Raw genomic sequence first — 23492 nt, 5'->3', positions numbered from 1 at the left:
CTGTTCCTAAGCCTCATGCAAATCAATTCACATTGATTAATAGTGTACTGATAAACCTTTACAAGTCCAGCATTGTTTATTTTTTTATACAGGAGGGGTCAAAACTCTGAGACTACATTGGAAATGGTTGAGACATTCTCAAATCATGATTGGATCGTGGATAACATGGGTCATCAGGTTTTGTACTTGTGGAGTCCATGTTAGCTCAAGTGCAAGCTGTCATAAAAGCAAAAGGGGAATATACCAAAAACTAAGAAATTCTGAAACTAATCTTTTCACATCAATTGTAATGCTAATATTATTAGTTATGATGATGTAACACAGTTGAAGGATGGGCAAGGAGGAGGCGAGAACCGGCTTGTCAACATAAATTATATTTTAATGAGAAACTCAAAAACACATAAACAAACACACATGACCGGACATGTCCGTAATCTCTCTCTCTCGAACAATCGTCACCGGCCGCCTTTATCCCTCGCGTGCCTCATCAGGCTGATTGGGGACCGGGCGCTGATATTCCGACCGGCCCGCCCCCTCCGCTCCACACTCCTCCGGCGTTATCTCAGGCCGAGGTGCCACCAGCATGACGTACACCCCCTATCCCTGGGGCGGGGTGTATCTTGCGTCCAGCGTGGTCATCCCCGCCTTCCTCGCCCTGGGAGGAGACAGGAGGGAAGACAACAACAACAACAAAAAAAAAACAAAATAGGCGAGGGAAAAGGCCAACACGGTGCGACAGGGAGAGAGAGAGAGAGAGAAAAAGCTCACTCACCGGTTCTCTGATGTACCGTCGCGTGGTCCTCGAACACTCCTCCACACTCAGGCGGGACGACAGCCGCTCCAACACTGGGCGAACCGGAGTGAAACCGCCGACCCCAGCGGGTAGAACGCGCCTCCGCTTTTCTGGCGGCAAATGGGGACACTCCTCCGCCCCTGGCAGCGGCTCTACCACTCCGGGCAGTCGGAGAGTTTCTTCCCTCCTCCCCTCGCGGACGGCGGTCTTCCCTCGACCCCTCCGCGTCTCTGGGGACGGCAGGGCACTCCTCCGCCCCCGGCAGCGGCTCCCTCGCTCCAGGCGGTCGGGGTATCCAGTCCCCACTTGCCCCGCGGACGACGGCCGTACCCCGCATCCGGGCGGTCGGGCTACTCCGTCCCCCGGCAGATGGCAGCGGCGCTCCCCTGGGTGGACGGCAGTGTCGAGGACTCTGCGACGGGCAGCCCTCCTCCTTCCCGGGTTTCAGCACCAATGTAACACTCTAGGATAGAAGGGACGGAAACAGGTGTCAGCTTAAGGGGTAAGCTTTTGTTTATTTTTCTTTTTTAACAACGCTATTGTAGGTTTTTTCCTTTTTTCTTGCTCGGGTTCTGTCCTCTACCGGGCCGTACAGACATCATACAACACCACATCGAGACCGAGCCGGGTGTAGTGGTACGTTGCCGCCCTTATCGCTTGCCCGAACATAAAAAGAAAATAGTTCGGGAAGAATTGGACGCGATGCTGGACATGGGAGTAATAGAAGAGTCTCACAGCGATTGGTCCAGCCCGGTCGTCCTTGTTCCCAAGAACGACGGGTCTGTACGTTTCTGTGTAGATTATAGAAAAGTCAATGCGGTGTCTAAATTTGACGCGTACCCAATGCCCCGTGTTGATGAACTGCTCGATCGGTTAGGTTCTGCTCGGTTTTATTCGACCTTGGATCTAACGAAGGGCTATTGGCAGATCCCCTTGACACCAATATCCCGTGAAAAAACGGCCTTCACCACGCCGTTCGGATTACACCAATTCGTGACGCTTCCTTTCGGTTTGTTCGGGGCACCAGCCACGTTTCAGCGACTCATGGATCGGATCCTCAGACCGCATACTGCGTACGCCGCTGCTTATCTAGATGATATCATCATTTACAGCAATGATTGGCAGCGGCACTTACAACATCTGAGGGCCGTCCTGAGATCGCTGCGGCGGCGGGCTCACGGCAAACCCGAAAAAGTGCTGCGGTTGGGCGTGTGGAGGTACGGTATCTGGGGTTCCACTTGGGTCATGGCCAGGTGCGACCCCAAATTGACAAAACCGCGGCGATTGCGACTTGCCCTAGACCCAAGACCAAAAGGGGGTGAGGCAGTTCCTGGGCTGGCTGGCTATTACAGACGGTTTGTACCTAATTATTCGGATGTCACCAGCCCGCTGACTGACCTTACTAAAAAGGGGGCTCCAGATCCGGTCCAGTGGTCAGAGCAGTGCCAACAGGCGTTTACAGAGATTAAAGCTGCACTTTGTGGGGGGCCGCTTTTGCATTCACCTGACTTCTCTCTCCCTTTTGTTTTGCAGACGGACGCTTCAGACAGAGGGCTGGGGGCCGTACTCTCGCAGGTGGTGGAGGGAGAGGAACGTTCGGTGCTGTACATTAGCCGGAAGCTCTCCTTGAGGGAGACTAAGTACAGCACCGTAGAGAAGGATGGGCAAGGAGGAGGCGAGAACCGGCTTGTCAACATAAATTATATTTTAATGAGAAACTCAAAAACACATAAACAAACACACATGACGGACATGTCCGTAATTCTCTCTCTCTCGAACAATCGTCACCGGCCGCCTTTATCCCTCGCGCGCCTCATCAGGCTGATTGGGGACCGGGCGCGCGATATTCCGACCGGCCCCGCCCCCCTCCGCTCCACAGATGAGAAATGTGGTCTTAAAGGAATATGAAACTTAAAGGAACTGGTCAAAATGTTTCCTCCGTGCAATCTAAATGAATCAAATGTGACAACGGTGCATTTGGATCATGATTTATTACCCCCAGTGTTATCTTAAGCAAACAGGATGTCCCACGATATTTGTTCATTGTCAAAGAAATGGGACAATAAACAAGGGAATACAATGTGATGGGTCACAGAACACATGTGCTTAAACACAATGCTATTCAGAGGTCACAGAGCCATCAACAGCAATCTGCTCACTGTCACTGTCCAATAAACCCTGATGAACGGCTCTGTCATCTCAGCAAATTAAAGTTCATTCACCTCATAGGAAGACCAAACGGTGTGCTGTGCTGTAGTTAAAGGAGACTGCGTATGGAACATTCATCATCATCAGGTATACTGAGCTCCAGTGCTTGGGCTGGATTTGATATATGGGAGCATGTGTAATGCCAGCAGGCCAGGAACAGGAAGTGATCTTGGGTGTGTCGCCATTAACTGAGATTATAATACTTGCAGTTTTATAATTACTAATTTAGAATTACTACAATTTGTGCAGTAAATGATTAAGAAACTTATATGAATTAAAATTGACTCCAACTCTTAAAGAATTACTCACATGACACAGCAGTTGAAGCTTCTGAATGTGACTTCTCGAAAAGTATTCTTTTGTTTCAACTGATTGTAGGTAAATATACGCTTCAGCCGGCACCATTTGCTGAAAACTCAAATTCAGTCACATGGTCAAGAGGTAAGCAGAGCATAGAACTCTAAATGGATATTTAAAATGTGAGTCACAAACTCTCATGTCTCTACTGTGCCATTAATATACCTGACACACTCATAACCGAGTTTAAGTCTGACTTGCATCTGATTGATGGATGTCCAGGAGGCTTAATGGCAACTCATTGCAAGCCCTTCACCACTATCAGTTCACTCTCTTTCCAGTCCCAGGCATGTTATACACTAGTTTTTATTCCTATGAGCAATATACCTATGAATGTAAGAATCCCCCACAATAAAAGACTGATGGGAAACAATTGTAGAAATTGAATTTCCAATGCCATTGGAAATCCTGATCAAAGGATCAACCGCTATTCCGAATATTGTGGTTCCCTTAAATTTCAATAGTTGTTATGGACTTGAATTAATTTAAAGATTTTCATTTTACATTTACCACTCTGAACATCAACTATGTATTTTGATTCCTTGTTTGGCAATTCATTGTATGGAAATTACCATAACTGCAGTTTTGTGTTCATTTCTATTTGATTAAAACAACTGTAATTCTGAACAGTGGAGTAAATTCACCAAAAGCCAAGGTATGGCAAGTTCCGATGGCGTCGTCCAAACCTACTTCATCACATGACATTATCAAATCAAGTCTCAAATATTTTAATGAATTCCTGACAATATCAATATGTGCTGCAGCAGCCATCCTCAATATCACATTGAAGCACCTATTTACACACTAAATGCTCCATTGAATGACCATATGACAAATTTTAAATGCTAGCACAGGTAGAACGATATTAGAGAGAAAAACAACAAAAATCTTAAAAGCAGTAGCTTTAAAATACGACACATGCATCTAAAGATAAATACAAGACTTACCTTATGATGATCTTAATTTCTTTTCATTTGAAAAGCAATCAATCAATCCATTTATTTAAACTTATTTATTGGCTTTTCTTCCAGTGTTTCTCCTAAACATTGCTTCAAGTTTTTAAAAGTAATTATTCAAGAACCAGTAATAAAGCAGTGTACAAACAATTAAAGAACAGAGTAAACATTGCTTCAAGTTTTTCAATAACATCAGCATTTTAATATTAAAAAAGAATCTAATGAAAAATAGAGCTATAAAATATTTCCATAGGCCTAATCTTTATTGCTTGATTATTAGAATTATGTTAATACAGAATCAATGCATTTACAGTTTGACTGATAAACAGACCTGCCATTTACTGGGATTAATTATACGGGTACGGATTTGAGCCAATTAGAATTTATTTGTGACACTGTTAGTCCTGTAATTAAAATATATTCCTTTGCATTGACCACGCTGCCAAGGTATCGCAGCTGCCATAACCTGCCATATGCAATTGACAACCCTAATTCTGCCAATTATCAGAAATTTGAGCATTTTGACCTTTAAATTCCTTTGTTTTCTGTTTTTTTTTTTTTATTGTCTTGACACTAACTAAATCACCAAAAAGTACCATTATATGGCATTATTTTAATTTTTATTTTTTGTATATTTACCATGGTAGTAACATGGAATTATTTCTTACCAGGGAGTACCATGGCCCCTAAGGACTTTGGTATATCTCAAAGAACCATGATAATACATCTGAAAACATCACTGATTCATGGCACCACCACAGTAATCTTTTGTAAGATAAATCTTATCACAAATGTTTTTCCCCAAAAGTTGTTATAGCTTGCAGAACAATATTTGCCTTAATGTAATATACTTAAATTACAACAGCAAGATACTCAGATCCATTCCATGCCTTCCAAAAATTACATATCTTCCTGTTCTAAATTTAACAAATCCACAGGGCTTAAAATCACAATCAAAGTCAATCCAATCCCTCCAAACCCACCTGAGGCTCCATTGCAGAGGGGCCAATGACTGTGCTCCGAGACAGAGTGGGGTATGAATTTTTTTATAATGAGATGAGAGTACCAGCAACAACTGACAGAGGTGACTGCTGCCTCCACACACCTGTGCCCCCTCACGACAAGTCTCATCAGTTACTATTGACCCAGTTTAATTGGCTCCAGTGGACATGCAAGAGTTTGGGGGAGACAGAAAGGGACACCTCTGTATGTATTGATCTTGCAATTTACTGCCTGACTCAACCAAAATTCACATGCTAAATAAATATCTAACAGTCCCTTGGTTAAGATTAACAAAAATGTAATTGGATGAATATGAATATGACTATTTATTTCATTTATTTAGGCTTGATGCAGATTTTACATTTGATGTCAACTGGCAACCCAAGACATTCCCAGAATTTTGTAGAGTAGGAAACAAAAATGAAATGTTTTAATATTACAATAGACCTTATTCACACTAGAGGCATTTTAATGTGAATGGCAATGAGGCTGTGAGGGATAGGCTTACCGTCTCTTCAATGGCACGAACGGTATAAAGCTGTATAAAGCTCCTAGATCACATCTGATTTTCCACAGTTCATGTTGTCTGGAGTTCTTTATGTACTGAATGCTCTTGGACAGATATTTTATCAATGTTTTGTCTGCAGAACAATCCAAAAACACTTTAAACTGCAGTACATTGAAGAGAATGTAAGTCTATCCCTCACAGCCTCCTTGTCATACCATTAAAAATCAAAGATGGTGCTTGTGTGAATTAGGTCTATGAGCTGCATTGGCCCAACAAAATGCACAATTATTAACATAATAATAAAGCAGAAGTGTGATTTACCAGCCTCAACATTAACACAAAATATATGAGAGATTTACTTTGCTATCCTAATTATGCATGATTATATGGTTAGTTTCATTATTTGAGTTTAGGATTGTTTTTTCCCTGCAACCCTATCAAAACAGACCATTGACCCCTTTAACACTTTTCTTCCTACCAGTTCCCCATTTTAATCTGAGTAAATCTAGCCTCTCCATAAAATACATAAATAAATAAAAACAATATCAACAACAACAAAAACAGACAGTTCTCATGGTTTCAAACTGTAATGCTGGTTTATCACAGATCTCAAGTTAGGAATTATCCAGTTAAACAATACATATCCTAAATAAGATGATATATGTTGACTTTGGGTGAAACTGTGATTCGGTGATAAATTGCATCCCCTCGCATTGCACTGTGCACAGAACACACCGGAAACTGTACAATAATAATGTGCCCGGAGATGACGACAGAGTTAATTGGGTTTGCCCTCTCTCTTAGGGTGCATAGATTAAGAGGAATAATAAATTAACAGATTTATTGAGTCTTACTTGCAGCTGGTGAGTGGAAATCTCACCCTCATAATGGCCTCTGTGCTTTACCCTGGCGATCATTGTTCAGGCATCATACAGACAAAACTAAAAAGGTAATCTATTCCAAACAAACAACAAAGAAATTCATGAGGGTAAAGAGACAGTCTAAGAGACAACTACAGTTCTGGAGCATCAGACAGTTTTAGTATGCAAAACTGGGTTACCATAGAGATTATCTGCTGATTATCACGAAGGTTGCCAAGGTTGGCAGTAAGGTTAATCACATTCTGAAGATGGGTTGATTTGAATTTTCCTGCCTTAATCTTACAAATGTGCTATTCTCGCTATATGTGGATCTGATTATGGTTATAAAATCAATGAATTATTGTTCATTTTTGCCATTTTTATGTTTTACTTGTCATTGATCAATGAGCGACGGTGCCTATGATCCAAAGAAACTTTGGGAGTCTTTGGGAAAGCATTTTAACACACAAAATAAAGTCAGATTTTTGCAACCATTCTATGAAAGACTCTAACTAATAAGATACTTATTCTTTGTCGACATTGTATGATATTAGTTGCTTATTGTAATTATAATTTAAAAATAAACAAACGGAGCGCTGAGGACCATATTGTGATTTTACAAGGCTGCCCTCTAGCGTATATTTTGGAGAACTACCAAAACATTTTTTATGGGAACTTCCAAGACACTGTGGTGATCTCTATCACCCTGTCTCAGGCAGCTCCCTATGTCATGAATTAGTATATCGTGAACAAGAATCCACTGAACATTTGACACTGATGACTCAATTGTGACACGTTAATGAGCTCGCGCATTCAAGCGCAGCTGTTATTAATCAGCACTATCGCTGTATAAAAGACACTATTGTTCATTTTCGTTGAAGATATTCAAACATACAGTGTTATTATAAAAGATAAATGACATGAATAAAAAAATACAAATATATTTGGAATGTTTTTAAACATTTTAACAACTCAGATATTTCAAATATTGTTTAACATTCATGGTAATTATGAATGAAAGACAATGAAAGTCTATTTTTCTATTATTATTGTACAGTATATATCCCCCCAAAAAAAATCAATAAAAAAAAAAACTTATGAAAAAGGAAACTCGAGGTAAAGCAAGGCAATAAAGTACATTTTCAAACAAGATGCCTAAACTGAGATAGTCTACTAAAAAGAAAAAGTAATTCACAGAACAAATAAAGCAATAGAAATTAAACATTCAATAAATTAATAAAAATAAACAGAAAAAAAATTCATAATAATAATAATAATTGTCACCTTCATGAAATCAGGAGGTAACTCTTATAATGAAACCATAATTTGTTTTAATCACCAGAGCAATTTTAGCGGCTTTCTTGTTAAATGATGAACAAAGAGAGTCATAAAATAACTAGATAGACACAGAAAAGACAAAAATGGGGCTTAGAATCTCTTAACAGAAACGTATTAATGCCAGTCCATATATTAAAAGTAGAAAGAGAAGGATCATTTAATTTCCACTTGAAAAGAGCTTTGGGATGACATTTGATTTTCCTAATATGGATTTTTCTGTGTCATTTGCGAAAAATTATATACAATTCTACCCGCGGCTGATTTACTTATTAAAATGGCCAAATATCTAACAGAACTTTTGATCTCAATACCTTCTGTATGACTTTTAACGGGTATATTTTCACTTTTATTTCGATTGACTGTGAGACCGGAAGCATTAGAAAATGTATTTAAAGCCTCCAAAATAACAGGGACCCGTTTCTCGTCTTTTAAAAACAGACATGTGTCATCCGCTAGTTGACTAATTAGAAAAGTGTGTTCCGCTACTAAAATACCCTGAATATTTACACAACGAGTAATACAAATATTGAGAAACTCGGCGACCAACAAAAACAAAAATGGCGGAAAAGGACACCCTTATCCGATGAGGAGGATGCATGAGGTTTATCCTTCATGGGCACTCACAACCCACAATTCTTTGCTTCAACGGAAATGTCTAAAAAGAAAATTACACCAATTTGCCCGTAAATATGATGTTCAAACGCAACGAATATTCATTCCCAAGAACAAGTACCTCAGAAGATGTGTGCAGAGTACATAATGTGTATTGTTATATGAATGTAGAATTAAAATAAAGTATTAGACTAAAAGTACACATGTAAAATCTATTTTCTTTTCTCTTTACATCATTATATCTCTCCTAAAATGTACCTCATGCATTCCCTTCCAGAGGGACTTTGTTCCCTTCTCACTCAAAGCACTCAAGCTTCTTAAACAGTGGCGTGCTGTCATAGCAACCATGTTACGTTACGTTTGTCCTACAAAGGCCATCTCGTTTAAAGGAGGACGCTCTGTATACTGCATCCTTCAAAGGACACGTCCCTACACGCAGCCTTTGAAACGAGACACAGCTAGTTTAAGGCAACGACAAATCAAGGAGCACAGATGTAACACAATGCAATGTTTGAAATAATTTTTATTTCCATCACCATCATAATCATCACAGGTTTATTGTTAAAGTTCAAGCACACATGTAATTCTTAAATACACCGATTCTTCATCTTTACCTTGGCAACAAATACAATAATTAAATATTTAGACAGAGAAATACATTCATCAAAAAAAGTATTCTATATAATTATAATATTATATATATATATACACACACCCACACACACACCCACACTTACACATTACTGTTAAAAGAAACACCAAAGGATATCCATCACCATCATAATCATCACAGTTTTATTGTTAAAGTTTAAGCACACATGTAATACTTTAAATACACTGATTCTTCATCTTTACATTGGCAACAAATACAATAATTAAATATAAAAATTTAGAAAACAATTTCAAATTTCAATTTCCGTCCATGTTTTAAACTGAACCTCCACAGTAAAATGGCACCTAGAATGTGTTTCTACAAATTCTGTCCTGCTCCATCTGAGACTTGGCCTTCTTTTTCAGCAGCAGGATGTGTTCAGCAAACTCTCTCATAGCCCCGTGACCTGCTGCATTACAGCAGGAGTATTTTGCAGCGTTGAGCGCCTCCACTGGGGCGCCCAGGGGTACTGCGCTTAGCCCTGCCAGATTCAGGCACTCCACATCTGGCTCATCGTTCCCTGATACACAGAGAGAAGAGACAACAATGAAACAGGCAGGACCTCCTTTGTAAGATTTGTAAATATAAAAGAAAAGATTGTGTTTGCACGCTATTCAAATGAAGGATTATGATAGCACTGTTTCATGCCTACAAGATCAAATGTTCTTTAAGTTATACAACAGTTCTACAAGCAGTTTGGCCACATGAAATTAATCATTAAGACATTTTTATTCATATAGACACAAATAGTATACCCACTCACCTAAGTAAGCCACCTCATTCCACTCCAGTTTTTTATCCTCTATCAGTTCCTTCACCTCCTTTAGTTTGTCATCCACCGGCAAGACTTTACAGCCCATTCTATTAGAAAGTTTGTCAGCTAAGGCCTTTGGAATGCAGTCTTCTTGGGAGTACAACAAAATAACCTATTGGGAGCAAGAGAAAGACTATAGCAAGACATATGCATATGTTAATGGTACAGATCCTAATAAAATACAAGTGTTTCAACAGTTTTAGAGAAAACTATTTAAAAAATCCACTAATTGAACATAAAAAAAAGATGTAAAAAAGACTTAGCATTTTCTATCGTTACTCATCTATTTTTTCATAATCATAAAGAGAAACTGGATCGATTATTTAGCAAGATCAGAAGTACAACACAAGCCTGACTTCATGTTCTGTTTTTAACCAGAAAAATGAGTCTCCATAGAGACCATCAAAAATTGCCAGTGCCGACTATATTTCAAGTCGTCACGGCGGGGTATTGGGTAAAGTTTTCAATTAGCAATAATCACGCCTCGGATAAACCTCATAGGCTACGATACTGCCACTGCGCAAAGATAAACCAGTCAGATGAGTGGTCTGACTACTAGTGTGCTTGAGCTCCTGTGATCATGAATGGTGGTTCAGACCAACTCACTAAGTATCACCAAAATGCACAAAACTAAACTCTTACAAATGCCTGTATTCAAATGTGAATTGCTAGTGCATTACTTGTCTTTTAATTAAGCAAAACTTTATTAAAATGCACAAGAAAAAGAGGTATCCCAGTTGCATGATGGGATATTGGGGGATGGTTCCAAAGGAGTGGTCAATTGTTTTGTGGGGGTAGTTCAGTTCGGGGGTGGGGGAGTTGTTATACTCTAGGGGACGGTAACACAAGGTCACTAAACACCAGTTGTTTATATGTATAGATAAAGTTGAATGACCTCCACTCCCTCTCTCATGAGCTTTTTGATGCCGTACTGGTCTCTGCTGTTGATGGAAACCATCTCCTCTTTCCTCACTGACAAGTAGATCTGACCGTCTGTCAGACATCCAGACACGTTACATAGCAGGAGCTTCACAACCTCTGGCTTGTCCTTACCAAAGTAACCAAACCTGTATTATACATATACACGCACATAATTTGTTTGTATTTGACAAGTTACAACTATTTGATGTAATCTGCATGAAGTTACAAATGTTAATGTAATTTACTGCAATAGCGGTAATGTGTAACCAGAAGCTGCACAAAATTAAATAGATGCTGTTGAAGTAGTATTACTCTAGTACTACTTACTCATGTAGTTACATGAACACTAATACAAAGGTTGAGTGAATTGATTGCGTTTGCTTCTTTTGTGAGTGTTTCTTTACCTCAACACTCTCTGTTCAGCTACAGGCCAGTCTATGTCAACATCAATATCCACACTGTACTCGGGCAACATCTCAAAGTATGTCGTGTTTCCACCCTGAAAAATGGAACAAAACAACATCACACTCACATAAAGGTTTATGTCAAGCTTTTTGGCAGCATATTAGATGCATGTAAATGAGCAGCTGAATTATTCATTTGTGTATTTTTGAAAGATTTAATATCTTTGGTGCCAAACTTTTACCAAAAACTCTACCTGAAGAAGCCCTCGATTTATGAGGTCTTTGGTTGCGAAGTAAAAGGAGCCGTTTTCACACAGCTCTCCATCCCAGTCCTGACGGCGCAGTCTGCAAGCTGGGTTCAAGTTCAGAGGTTTTGTGCAAATACACCCTGGAAGGAGAGAGTGTACTGATAAATAGAGGGTTAGATACTCCAACATGCCATGAATTAAACCTAAAGAGTAAAAATCACTTTGATCAAGACTGAAAACTAGTCACTCATAAGTTTAAGCTCTGACAAGTCTTATTTATGGATGCATACAATTCTTTACATTGTACCATGTTGCTATCTATTGAAGTCTATATATGAATCTTTATAAATTAGACCTGAACAAACCTCCTTTCTTGACCTCTTGCCATCGAAAGTGGTGTCTTCGGACCACAGAGAAGACAGAGTCAAACCCTTGTTTGGTCATAAGCTCCAGGGACTCTTTGAGATGGTAGGGGTGCAGGCAAGGAGAAGTTGCCTGAATGTTACAGATGAGATCTACATCTGCAAGAGAACACCAGAGTTTAGGTAACCAAACTGCCTTTATTGGGTGAAGTCTCATTTTGTAGTCATTTGAAGTCACATTATCTTGTTTGGCTGTTGTTTTGGGTACAAGTGTCTGCTAAATGCATACATGTAACTTGAAGGGTACAACATAAATATTACAATGGAAGCATCACTATTTTGTCAGTTATATTGTCAAAGGAAAACCACCAGTAATTATTTCCATTGTGAATTTTGCAAACAGAGTAATGCAGGGTTTTATTGTTTTGTTTTGTTTATTTATTAATTTATTTTAATTTTACTTTTTAACACCAAGGACCCCCAAATATGTTGTTTCCCTTGCGATGGACCCCCTTCCTAAAACATAAAGGCAGCTACAGTATACATTTTAATGTAAACCGACCCATTTCCATGGAATTAAATAATTAGCTTTTATTTTTATTGTACTGAAGCCAAAAAAGTTTAGTATAATGTTAAAAAAGTAAATGTTTTTTTTTTTTTTTACAAAATATGAATATGTTTTCTACCCAATATTAAAAAAAATATTAGGAAATTTTAAATATTTGTAATATATTTATAGGCAAATATATGAATAGTGTTTTTTGCAGTAATTATTATTCAAAAGCAGCTTTACAGGAAATTGTGCCATTCAATCAGTGAGCAAGCTAAAAACAACAGTGGTGATGAAAAAAATTCCCAAAAATGATAATATACAATATGTACAATATGCATGTCCTCTATATGTTAATACCCATTTATGAAAATATATATATATACACACACATTACAAATAAGAATAAATTAGCACTTTTTTTTTTTTTTTTTTACACAGTTATACATTTTGTGAAATCTTTCAATTTTCTCTAAATATTTTAGCAATCCCCCTATCACCCTTTGCGGCCATCTCCAGACTCCAGTTTTAAAACCCCTGTTCAAATGAACAGAAAAAAATGTGAAGAAAAAATTCAGTTGTCAACTTCAGTGATCTGAAAGTTATTCTGCTTTCATTGACAATATGAATTAAAAGACAGAGTAGGTGATCTGACCAGGTATGCTCTTTAATGATTAGAGAGGTGTAACCACTTCTAAATTTAGCTTGGTACACATTGTTTCGCCCGTTTCCCTATATTTGTTACACCCTTTAAAACCAAGTTAAGCATACTTGGCGGAGGAGTGGACACACTTGTTTTACAAGCTGTAGTTACACCCTTTACACAGAGTTTATCCACCCAATGGAATTTGACTGCAATAAAAGCCATTCAGCCTGTTTTCCAAACCTTTCTCACCTGTGTTCTGTCTAGCAAACTCTTGAATGGCCTCAAGTGAGCTTGAGGAGTCTTTGGACACCTCTGGACTCCTTATGTGCACTTTGGCACCCCAAGCTTCAGCCACTCTCTTGATCTCATGATGATCCGTGGACACCCAAACACTGCAAGAGCATTCACAGAACAAAACAGTGTGTCCTTTTCATGCAGTACTGTCAATCAATGTGTGACGTCACCACACGCGCCATTCACTCACTCACTCACCTGTCAAAGACCCCCGAATCCAATGCTGCTCTTATGGCCCATCCGATCAGAGGAACACCTGCCAGCATCTTGATATTCTTCAGAGGGATCCCTTTGCTTCCTCCTCGGGCGAGGATAAGAGCAACTATTTTTCTTGAATCATCCGAGTTGTCTTTCCTTCGTTTTGAACTGGAATTATTCCCATGACTGTCTTCATGTAGTGCTCGTTTGCGGACGAGGCTATTCGAAGCCGTATCGCCGATGACGCTATTCGAAGCCGTTTCGTTGACGAGGCTATTCGAGTCCGTTTCGTTTACGAGGCTATTCGAGTCCGTTTCGTTTACGAGGCTATTCGAAGCCGTATCGCCGATGACTCTATTCGAGGCCGTTTCGCCGACGATGCTATTCGAGTCATTTTCGCAGACGAGGCCAATTCGAGGCTCTGCTGAGGCCATTTCTGTCTCAAATCAATCAATATGTGTGTACTGCACCGGATGAGAAACTCCCAAGCGTATGGATGGGATTATTGGGCAAATAAAAGTGTTCAAATATTCCAAGCAGAGGTTTCACGGTGACTTGTTCACTCAGATTCAATGAGCTGCCCAAGTAAACAATGAACAAGGATGTTATGACCATAGATGACGTGGCACGTCTTCACAAATAATTACCGTAAACAGCATCAACAGTGCGCACTCACATTTCAACTGCTACAAAAAGCGCATACCAAAACCGCACTAAAAAGTCTACGAAGCTAAGAAAAGGCCAGAAACGAATAAATGTTGCAATGTATGACTTCACGCAAATATATGCATCTTATTCAGGGTTGTGGCGTAGTTCACATCTCATGTTTTCTGGTCTTTGAAAAGTTATGATTTTTTTTTTTTTTAGCATTTGTGTTTTTCCAGGTTTCGTCTGTGGTTAAAACAGCTCAACCAACTGAATATACATTAATAGAAATAATAAAAAAATATAGATTTACTTTCTATTTATTTATTAGAGACCAAGCACCAAATGTTTTTATTTTATCCTAATATTCTATTTATATTTCTATTCTATTTATATTTACTTTACTGATAGAAAGTGCTATTTGTGGGCCCGTCACTGCTTATTCCTCAACAAAATAATAAGTAAATATAGGCCTACTCAGAATAAGTGTAATTAACCCATACTACATATTTTAGACAAAATATCAGCAGGAATAAATGTTTAAATAAATATATATATATATTACCTCAGGACAAAAAAAAAAACAACTAATTATTGCACAATAAACATTTCATTGACTGCGCTTTGACCGCAAGATTTACGGTGCTTCCGTAGACAACAACCAGGTAATCCTGTACTATACAGCCTAAATAGTCTCAAATAAAACCCTAATGAAAACATGGGTAATGTAAAAAAGAAATGTCATAAAAGCATCTAACAAACCGCATCAGACGGAAGCGCCTTGCTTCAGCATTTACTTTTTTTCTTAACGCGTTTATATGAACACACATTTCTAGAATTTTAGTGATCCAACTATACGATACATACCTTTAACAATGTTTAAAAAACTAATATTACAATAATAATCATCACATCTGTTATTAACCAGATTAACAAGTCTCCGGAGAGACCGTCAAAAATTGCCAGTGCCGACTATATTTCAAGTCGTCACGGCGGGGTATTGGGTAAAGTTTTCAATTAGCAATAATCGCGCCTCGGATAAACCTCATAGGCTACGATACTGCCACTGCGCAAAGCTGACTAGTAAGAGGGCAGACAGAGCACGTCACTAAACACCACACGAGTTCCCTGAACGGTGTTGTAATATACTATTCCCTGTAACGCAAATAATGTCTTTGCTGAGGTGTGATAATATCGCTAATACGGTTGTGGAAGTATTTCGTGAAATAAATGTGTGTTTAAATAGGCATTTGATAGAAATGTAGGATAAGGGTAACTTCCAGCAGTGCATGCTGGGATACGAAGCATGCAGTCTATCAAGCATACTAAATGCGCAGTGCATCCCGAATCCCTCAAAGTGCCACTAAGACCCACACTAAGAGAATATAGATACATACGGGTGAAAATAAAAGCCACGTTTCTCTAGTTAAACTCTGGTGGCTGTTTAACAGTGATACATTTTGCTCTTTATCATCAGTTACAATGGACATCTAGCATTTTAATGTCATTACTGGCCACCAGAGGGCAGTGTTTACTCACTTTCCTCAGTTTGCGAGGTAAAAGTTGATACACCTTGAACATTGTGCAAAACTTGCATTGTTATAAGTAGTACATGGCAATTTAATGCGGGTTATTTATTTAATTCGTATGTGAAGTGGTATGGGTCACCGTTTCAGTTAACTGCAGCTTCATTAGCATTTAACTTGTCATGGGAATATCATGCATCCAGTAAAAATGTGATTTTTTTTAATTGTAATTATATGTGTCATTATAACTATTTTATATAATAACTTCAATCGAACTACCAGGTCAGTGAATGCATTGAACTCACTAAACAGTCGATTACTTGAACCTAAAATACACGTGCTGCAAATAATTTCAACAATCGAGTGAAATGTACCTGCCTTTCAGACACTGTCAGCGTTTGAGATGGTAATTAACATCTGTTAGAGGCTTTTAACAGCATCATCTGTCATCCGCATGCTCATGCTAATCACTGATCCGTCTCGCCGTGATGAAATGCACTAAAGGCTGCTTGTAAGGGAGAAGTCTTGTGCATTTGTACACACCTGTTGTTCTACCAGTACACCACCAGAGGTCACCATGAATGTCTGCAATTTCGCCAGTTTACCGCCAGAGGTCACCAACAACAACACTTTCGCCAGCTCGCCATCATCATTATCTTTCAACTATTAAAATGATTGTGAGTTATTTCACGGAGAGAAGACTGCACACTGATTACAGACTACAGTAACTTAAGTAACTTAAGTTTATTACAAATTAATAATAATAATAACAAAACACAGACAATAAGTTTCCAAAGAAAATGTGAGAAAAACAAATGTGGGTCATGTGTGTTACAATACACATACAGTACCGAATAGTAGCCTTCATCAACTAAACAAAAGGACACTTCATCTATGTGCAATTCCGAAGTCAATTCGTAATGGACTTATAGACAATTAATCATTAAACTTACTATTCATTCACAATCCTTTAGTGTTAAACATTCCCCTCCAACATCTACTCAGTTTACTTACATAAAACTAGTCTTTTACTACACATATAAAACTAATATTGGCATTATATTCATGCTGTTTAGCCAGAGGGGAACTAGATACCCCAGCTGAGCCTAACTTCTCCCAAGGTTATTTTTCTCCATAAACTAACTTTTTAAAGAGTTTTTTGTTCCTTTCCATCATCGCTTTTGGCTTGCTCAATTTTATAAAGGCATGTTTTTAAATCATGTTACTTACTTAAACCACACAATGATGATTTTAAGACATCACAGCATTATTCTCTGTTACATTACAATTTTCTGTAAAGCTGCTTTGAAACAACATGTGTTGTAAAAAGCACTATACAAATAAAAATGACTTGACTTGACTAGTAGATTTAGTTCATAATAATTATTTTGTGGAGTGGGTTGAATAAATCACACATATGCATTATTGTTATTGTAATTAATAATCATAACATGAATTATGTAGAACATGGACATTTTTAATATTTCACTGAATGAACATAATGGCAAATAATATCAGTTAGGCTTGAGACCCTAATGGGTAAGGCTATCTTTCACACAGGGCAAGTGTCCATGTCAAAATTGAAACAAAATCTCATGTTGCTACATCACACATATCAGAATGGAACAGAAGAGAAAACTGGAGAGGACATGAAAAGTACAAGTAATCGTAGGCCTCGTGTCATGTAACAAGCAGGTTTTGCCCTTCCTCCGGGGTCAAGAACTGCACCTTGGGCACGGCGAGTGCCGAATTGTTGCGTCGCGTGGTGTTGCCCTTGCGCATGGAGTTGTTACGCCGCATCGAGTTCCTCTTGCGCAGAGAGTTCTGGTGAGACAGCTCACTCTTCTGGAGCGTCTGGATCAGAATGGAGGGCTTCTCATCCAGCTCACGGGCGCTACAGGGTGGGGTAGCCACCTTGACCGTGTTCCCGAACTTCGAATAGTCCACCGAGTACACACCCTCTTCTTCGGTAACAATAGGCACAAAGCGGTGGCCCCATTGGATCTCCTCAGCCACGTATGAGGTACGAGCCTGAGTGGTGATGCCCGTGGTCTCCACCACACCTTCCAGTATCACAATCACCTCAAGATCACTACACTGCAACTCCATAGCCGAGAGATCATATAGAGGACTGTCCTTATCAATGACATGACAAATGACGAGGGGTGCCAACAGGAAGATGCTGTTGCTGGCCACGGCGCTTTCCGTCTGAACATCGATTTGGTGGATGGGTATGACCTCTCCTTCCGGCGTGGTGGTTTTCCGGACTACTTGAAGGCGCACAACAGCATTGATGATCATACTTTTGCGCAGGTCCCCCACACGGATCATGAAGCACAGGCGGTTGTTGCGTACGGCGATGACAGCCTGACGGCTGAAGATAAGAGTCTCAGCACGCCGGTGGGACTGGGCTGTTTTCATGAAGATGCAGCCCAACATTATGGCATTAATAATAAGGCCTGCGATGTTCTGTAATATGAGGACCGTTATGGCTGTGGGACACTGCTCTGTGATCATGCGCCCACCGAAACCGATGGTCACCTGCACCTCGATGGAAAAGAGGAAGGCAGAGGTGAAAGACCTGGAATAGAAGGGCAGAAGGTCAGGCATCAGGGCCGGTACAAGAATGCAATCTTTGGTGGGGTACTTGTATAAAAATGGGGGGCGGGGGCAACGATGTTTGTTTCGCCATCAGTCTGAGGGGCAGAGTGCCTCATGATTGTTTCACTGTCAGTCAGGGTGGGGGCATTAGAAGTTTGTGGGGAGCAGCTCCCCTTAGACCCCGCAGTAATAATAAAAACACCAAATAGTGAGATTAGTTTTCACTAATGTGCTTCTGCATAATTTAACGAAGCTTCTACACACAAGCAATTAGTCATTACTCCTTTACACCACTATCCACAGTATAGAAACTAGAGCTTGACCGATATGGAATTTTTGAGACCGATTCTTATACCGATTTTAGAGGGCGGAAATTCACTGATTACTGATATGGTGGCTGATATAGCTAATTTTTGAGCTGGAATGAAAACAGACCTTTTCTATGTGGATTGTGCACCACTATTGCACTGATATGACTATGCAAAGGTTCTCAGAAGTCTGCTTAAACAAATATTTTTATCAAAGAATATTTGTAATTATTATTATACATTGTCAACAAATTCTAGAAATGAATACTGAGAAAATAAAGAATAAATAAAAATACGATAAAAAGCTAAATAAACATCAGTACTGTATGTTCAGTATCAGCCAAATGCTGACATTATAATAAAGAATACAAAATATAAAAAAGAAGACTCACTTAAAGACATCAATGAGCTCATGTTTTGGTTGACAGGCTTCAGACCTTTCGACATATATGATGTTGTTGGCAGTTACACTCGTTTACATTTTCGAGAGACAGAAAAAAACTTTTAAGCGGACTCTTCAGTATGAAACCGATCTAACGGTGCAGTTTTTAGGGTGTGTTGCCTGGTGTCAAGTTTCATCACATTAAAAATATATATATTTAGGATATTAAAAATGAATAAATGTCTATTTTTCCAGCCTGTTGTATTGATGTTTATTTATCACCCCTTATTTATTTTAGATACAGGACAGGGTTAATGTTATATTAGTTATATTGAAAAGGGAAAATGATGGGGTCATTGTTATTAACATTCCAGTATGTATTTCACAAACTAGTTAGCAATTTACTGAGAAGATACCGCTTAACTCCGCCCTGTCCGCAGAGCCACTGACAGTTCAGCTCTGTAAACAATGGAGTCGGAGCGCACTCTGCTGGACAAACTACATTATGATACCGATTCTGAATTATCAGTATATCAGTCCGGCACTAATAGAAACCACTATTCTCGATTGGATGTTGTTTTCACTATGCAACATTGATCAAATTGAGTAGGCCTATTTATTATGTCAGATGTTTTCAAACTGGGGTACGGGACCCCTGGGAGGGCACAAGGGGGTGCTAGATGGTCCATAGAAAATTGAAAGAAATTAAGTGTAAAAATTAAGGGGGAAAAAGTTTGACATTATTACTGTATCAGTCTGCTTTGAAAACTAGTTTGAAATCATGATTACTTTATTTTATTGACAGCAATCTTTTTTAACCATCAGAACTAATGTGTAAGTAAAAAATCAATATTTTATGAGATAATATTTTACAGATACTATTTTAATAATTTATTTTTGGCTTTAGTATAATGACTTATTATTTTCACTAACTTGTTATCTTTATAATATCATACTATCTATTAATCGCAAACAGTAAAATTGGGTCCATATGAAAAGATAAAGCTTTTTATTTTTTTGCAGGGGGGTCCCATGCAAGAATATCATCACATTTTAAGGTCTTTGGCATCTAGAAAATTGAAAATCTCTTCTAATCTCGCTTATTTTTATTCTTATACTGTATTCTTTTTGTATCTAAATTTAAATTGATGAGCTTACAGAAGAACATTTCACTGTCAACAATTATGTTGTTGCATATTGTACGTTTGACAAAACTCAAAACCTTTATACGACTTATTTATTTTTTCTTATATATTTATTTACAATACATATATAGTTCTTTATTATTTTACTATTGTTATTTACTATTGTAGTACTATATTTTTTATGTATATATTATTTTATATAATATTGCTGAATAACAATTAATTTGTCAACACGTACATGTTGTTTTGCAAACGTAATTGTAGTTAAAAAATATAAATATTTAAAACCAACTAAATATTATTCCATTTATGTTTTTACTTATTTATTTAAATATCTTTGTTTATTTATTTATATACTCATTTATTTAGCTACATAATAAAATGTCGGCGTCTGGTGTATTTGTAACATAATTTTTATTTATTTATCTATAGATTTATAGACATTTTTATCTATAGACATTTTTGCTGAACAGACATTCAGCAGTTACATTGATAAGCATTTGCTGCTTTAACATACATACATATGTTAACTACACAGTGATGTTAAATGTTCAATATGTTAATGCATCTCTCAAAACGACTTCTCATACTCACTTGACATTCGTGACACATTGCTCTACGCCGTGTTTTCTGTTGGGGTCCAGATCCCCGTGCGCAAAAGCCACGAGCCACCAGCCCATGGCGAACAGCAGCCAACTGCACAGGAAAGTCATGGTAAAGACGACTAGTGTGAAACGCCATTTGAGATCCACCAGTGTGGTGAATACGTCCTGCAGGAATCTGCCCTGCTCGCGGATGTTCTTGTGCGCCAGGTTGCACGCGCCGCTCTTGGCGATGAAGCGCGCTTTGTTCACGCGGTCCCTGAACACAGGCTTGCGGGGAGTCCGCGACATGAGCGCAGGGAGCGTGAACTCCTCTGGTATTATGCTTTTTCTTGCCAACATTATTTGGGCATGCCACTGAAGACGGTCAAGAAACAATCCTCTCCAAAAGTCAAATAGGACTGTCAAACACGCAAATCCAGTTTAATGCCCATCATGCATCTTCCCTCCAACTCTGTTGAAGGAGAAAAACTAAGTTATAAAAATCTGTCAGACTACAATCAATGTTCTTACGTGTTTTATACAATTTCGAAAGAGCAGAACACAATCCACCGCTTAAAGTAGTTTAAAAAGTGTCTTAATGATGATTCCAGTAATCCTGCCGCAGTCTTGACGCACATCATGGGCGGTACATGTCCTGCTGGCAGTGAGGAACCCCGAGACTGAAGAGGAACATCTTTTAAAACTAATTTTAAAGATTAAATTAATTATAGGCTATCCATCCTTTTAGATTGAAAGAATAAACTGCTCATAAAATAACAAAAAAATCAAATGAACAGATATCCTTCACATGTGCCCAATTGCAAAAAGTGCAGGTCAGTAAATACGTTTTTATTTACTTATTTGAGTAAAATGCTTTTATATGCGCATCTATTGTCAGCTGTGCACTGCAATGTGAACAATAAGGAAAGTAAAGGGCTTTTGATGATATTAAGTGGACGTATGTTTGGTCACTCCATCAGAAATTTTTCTTAACAAATAAAGATAAAGAAATATCTTATACAATTCTATACAGATTGTATCATGTCAAGCATTTTTTGCAGAAATTTAGAAGTTACATTGATACATCCTGCTCTTTTTGTGAAGTTTCTTCTGAAACTGTAAGCCATTTGTTTTGGGAGTGTCCATTTGCTCAGTCTTTCTGGAGTAACGTTAATGCCTTGATTGTCCAAAAAGTGTTTTGTGATTTTTCCTTATCTTAGACACATTCGTTTAAACTCTGCTTTAACATCTTCAAACAAGAATTGCATTTGTATTTAAATACAATCTCAATTTTCTGTTAATAAGAAAGTCATAAAAACATCTAGAATTTGTACCATGCTTAGTATTCTTTTGTAATATACTTTTATTCTTTTTTTTCAATAGCTTAATTAGACTTTTTATATAATTTATCTTGTTGTCTATTGAGACATAACTTGTTTGTTATCTGAAAGATTGTGTTTTATTGTATTCTCTGTTTGTTAAAATTGCAATATAAAAATAAAATAAAACATAAGGAAAGTAAAGCAATCTTCTGACGAGTTGGGAAGTTGATGGAAAGTTTCATGAATAATGAACTTGAACAGAAGGGGTCGCTGTTTAGCAAACTATTTCCCTTTAAAAGTTCTCAGTTGTCTAACACAGGGCGCCGCCATATCTACATTAAATGTGGCTCACTTCCGGTATAAGCCACTTCCAGCAATTTTAATTATACAAAATACTAAGGAGTTTATGCAGGTACGTATGAACAGAGGTTTACATGGAGACAAGAAAGACGGCATCATCACAATCTCGGTAAAGAAAGAAGCAGATTTTATTATATTACTGTCTCTTCAATACAACAACACACAGCAACAAGTGAACGATTTACTTACACTTTTACTATAAATTCTGACGTTAGAAAATTATCCGACATTGGCACATCATTCTGCTCAGTTTATAAGCCCAGATCACTGACTCTGGTATTTAAACCTTCTAGTTATTTACACTGCTGTCAATGCCAGCAGAACTTTCTCATTCGCCAGAAATGCAGCCGCTGCATCTGTGATGCAAAATAAGGTGGATAAATCTTTAAATGTCTGAGAATCCAAAAGGGACACAAATATAACAAACAATCCCATTACTATGGTATACACATAAAACTTTATATATATATATATATATATATATATATATATATATATATATATATATATATATATATATATATATATATAGTTATATATATATTTCAAATTTCCATTTCAATTCCAACAAAATTCTATCAAATTTAATTGAGCAATTTAATGAAATAAAATAAAAAATCCTAAATATTTAAATTTAAGTTAATTAAATCTTGTTTAAAAATACACACATTTTATGAAATGTTCTTATGGAATTGAAATACGTAAATCTAAAAAACTATGTTTCCCACCGACCACTCATTGCTTGGCTGAAAATTTTTTTTTGGTTTTGTTCATTTTCTCTATGATTTCAAGGCTTTACACATCTGTAAAGCACTGATAAATAATCAGTGTAGGGTGTAATCTGTTTACAAAGTAAAAGGTACTGTAATATTAATTATATTAGTGTAACACATTAC

The 23492-nt window shown here is 38.0% G+C and overlaps 2 protein-coding genes and 2 non-coding genes across 4 annotated transcripts; all 4 read right to left on the bottom strand.

Moving 5' to 3' along the window:
* Positions 1-9149: 9149 nt before the first annotated feature.
* On the bottom strand, positions 9150-14344 carry LOC127638801 (N-acylneuraminate cytidylyltransferase A-like). Its single transcript, XM_052120543.1, has 8 exons — positions 13724-14344; positions 13481-13623; positions 12039-12194; positions 11680-11813; positions 11426-11520; positions 10996-11167; positions 10050-10212; positions 9150-9806 (listed from the first exon to the last, which is right to left on the bottom strand). The coding sequence occupies exons 1-8, from the start codon at positions 14155-14157 to the stop codon at positions 9592-9594; spliced, it is 1512 nt and encodes a 503-aa protein (XP_051976503.1). The 5' UTR covers positions 14158-14344; the 3' UTR covers positions 9150-9591.
* LOC127639304 (U4 spliceosomal RNA) lies at positions 10488-10628 on the bottom strand. Its single transcript, XR_007969947.1, has one exon. It is a non-coding gene; the product is annotated as a U4 spliceosomal RNA (small nuclear RNA).
* A 961-nt stretch (positions 14345-15305) lies between the features above and the next one.
* LOC127639303 (U4 spliceosomal RNA) lies at positions 15306-15446 on the bottom strand. Its single transcript, XR_007969946.1, has one exon. It is a non-coding gene; the product is annotated as a U4 spliceosomal RNA (small nuclear RNA).
* Positions 15447-16677: 1231 nt separating this feature from the next.
* On the bottom strand, positions 16678-21497 carry LOC127638805 (ATP-sensitive inward rectifier potassium channel 8-like). Its single transcript, XM_052120548.1, has 2 exons — positions 20925-21497; positions 16678-18475 (listed from the first exon to the last, which is right to left on the bottom strand). The coding sequence occupies exons 1-2, from the start codon at positions 21272-21274 to the stop codon at positions 17575-17577; spliced, it is 1251 nt and encodes a 416-aa protein (XP_051976508.1). The 5' UTR covers positions 21275-21497; the 3' UTR covers positions 16678-17574.
* Positions 21498-23492: the final 1995 nt, after the last annotated feature.

The sequence above is a fragment of the Xyrauchen texanus genome, chromosome 47, assembly GCF_025860055.1.
Source record: "Xyrauchen texanus isolate HMW12.3.18 chromosome 47, RBS_HiC_50CHRs, whole genome shotgun sequence".
NCBI lineage: Eukaryota > Metazoa > Chordata > Actinopteri > Cypriniformes > Catostomidae > Xyrauchen > Xyrauchen texanus.
Note: the sequence above shows the minus strand (reverse complement) of the source record. Positions and strands in the feature narration are given on the sequence as shown.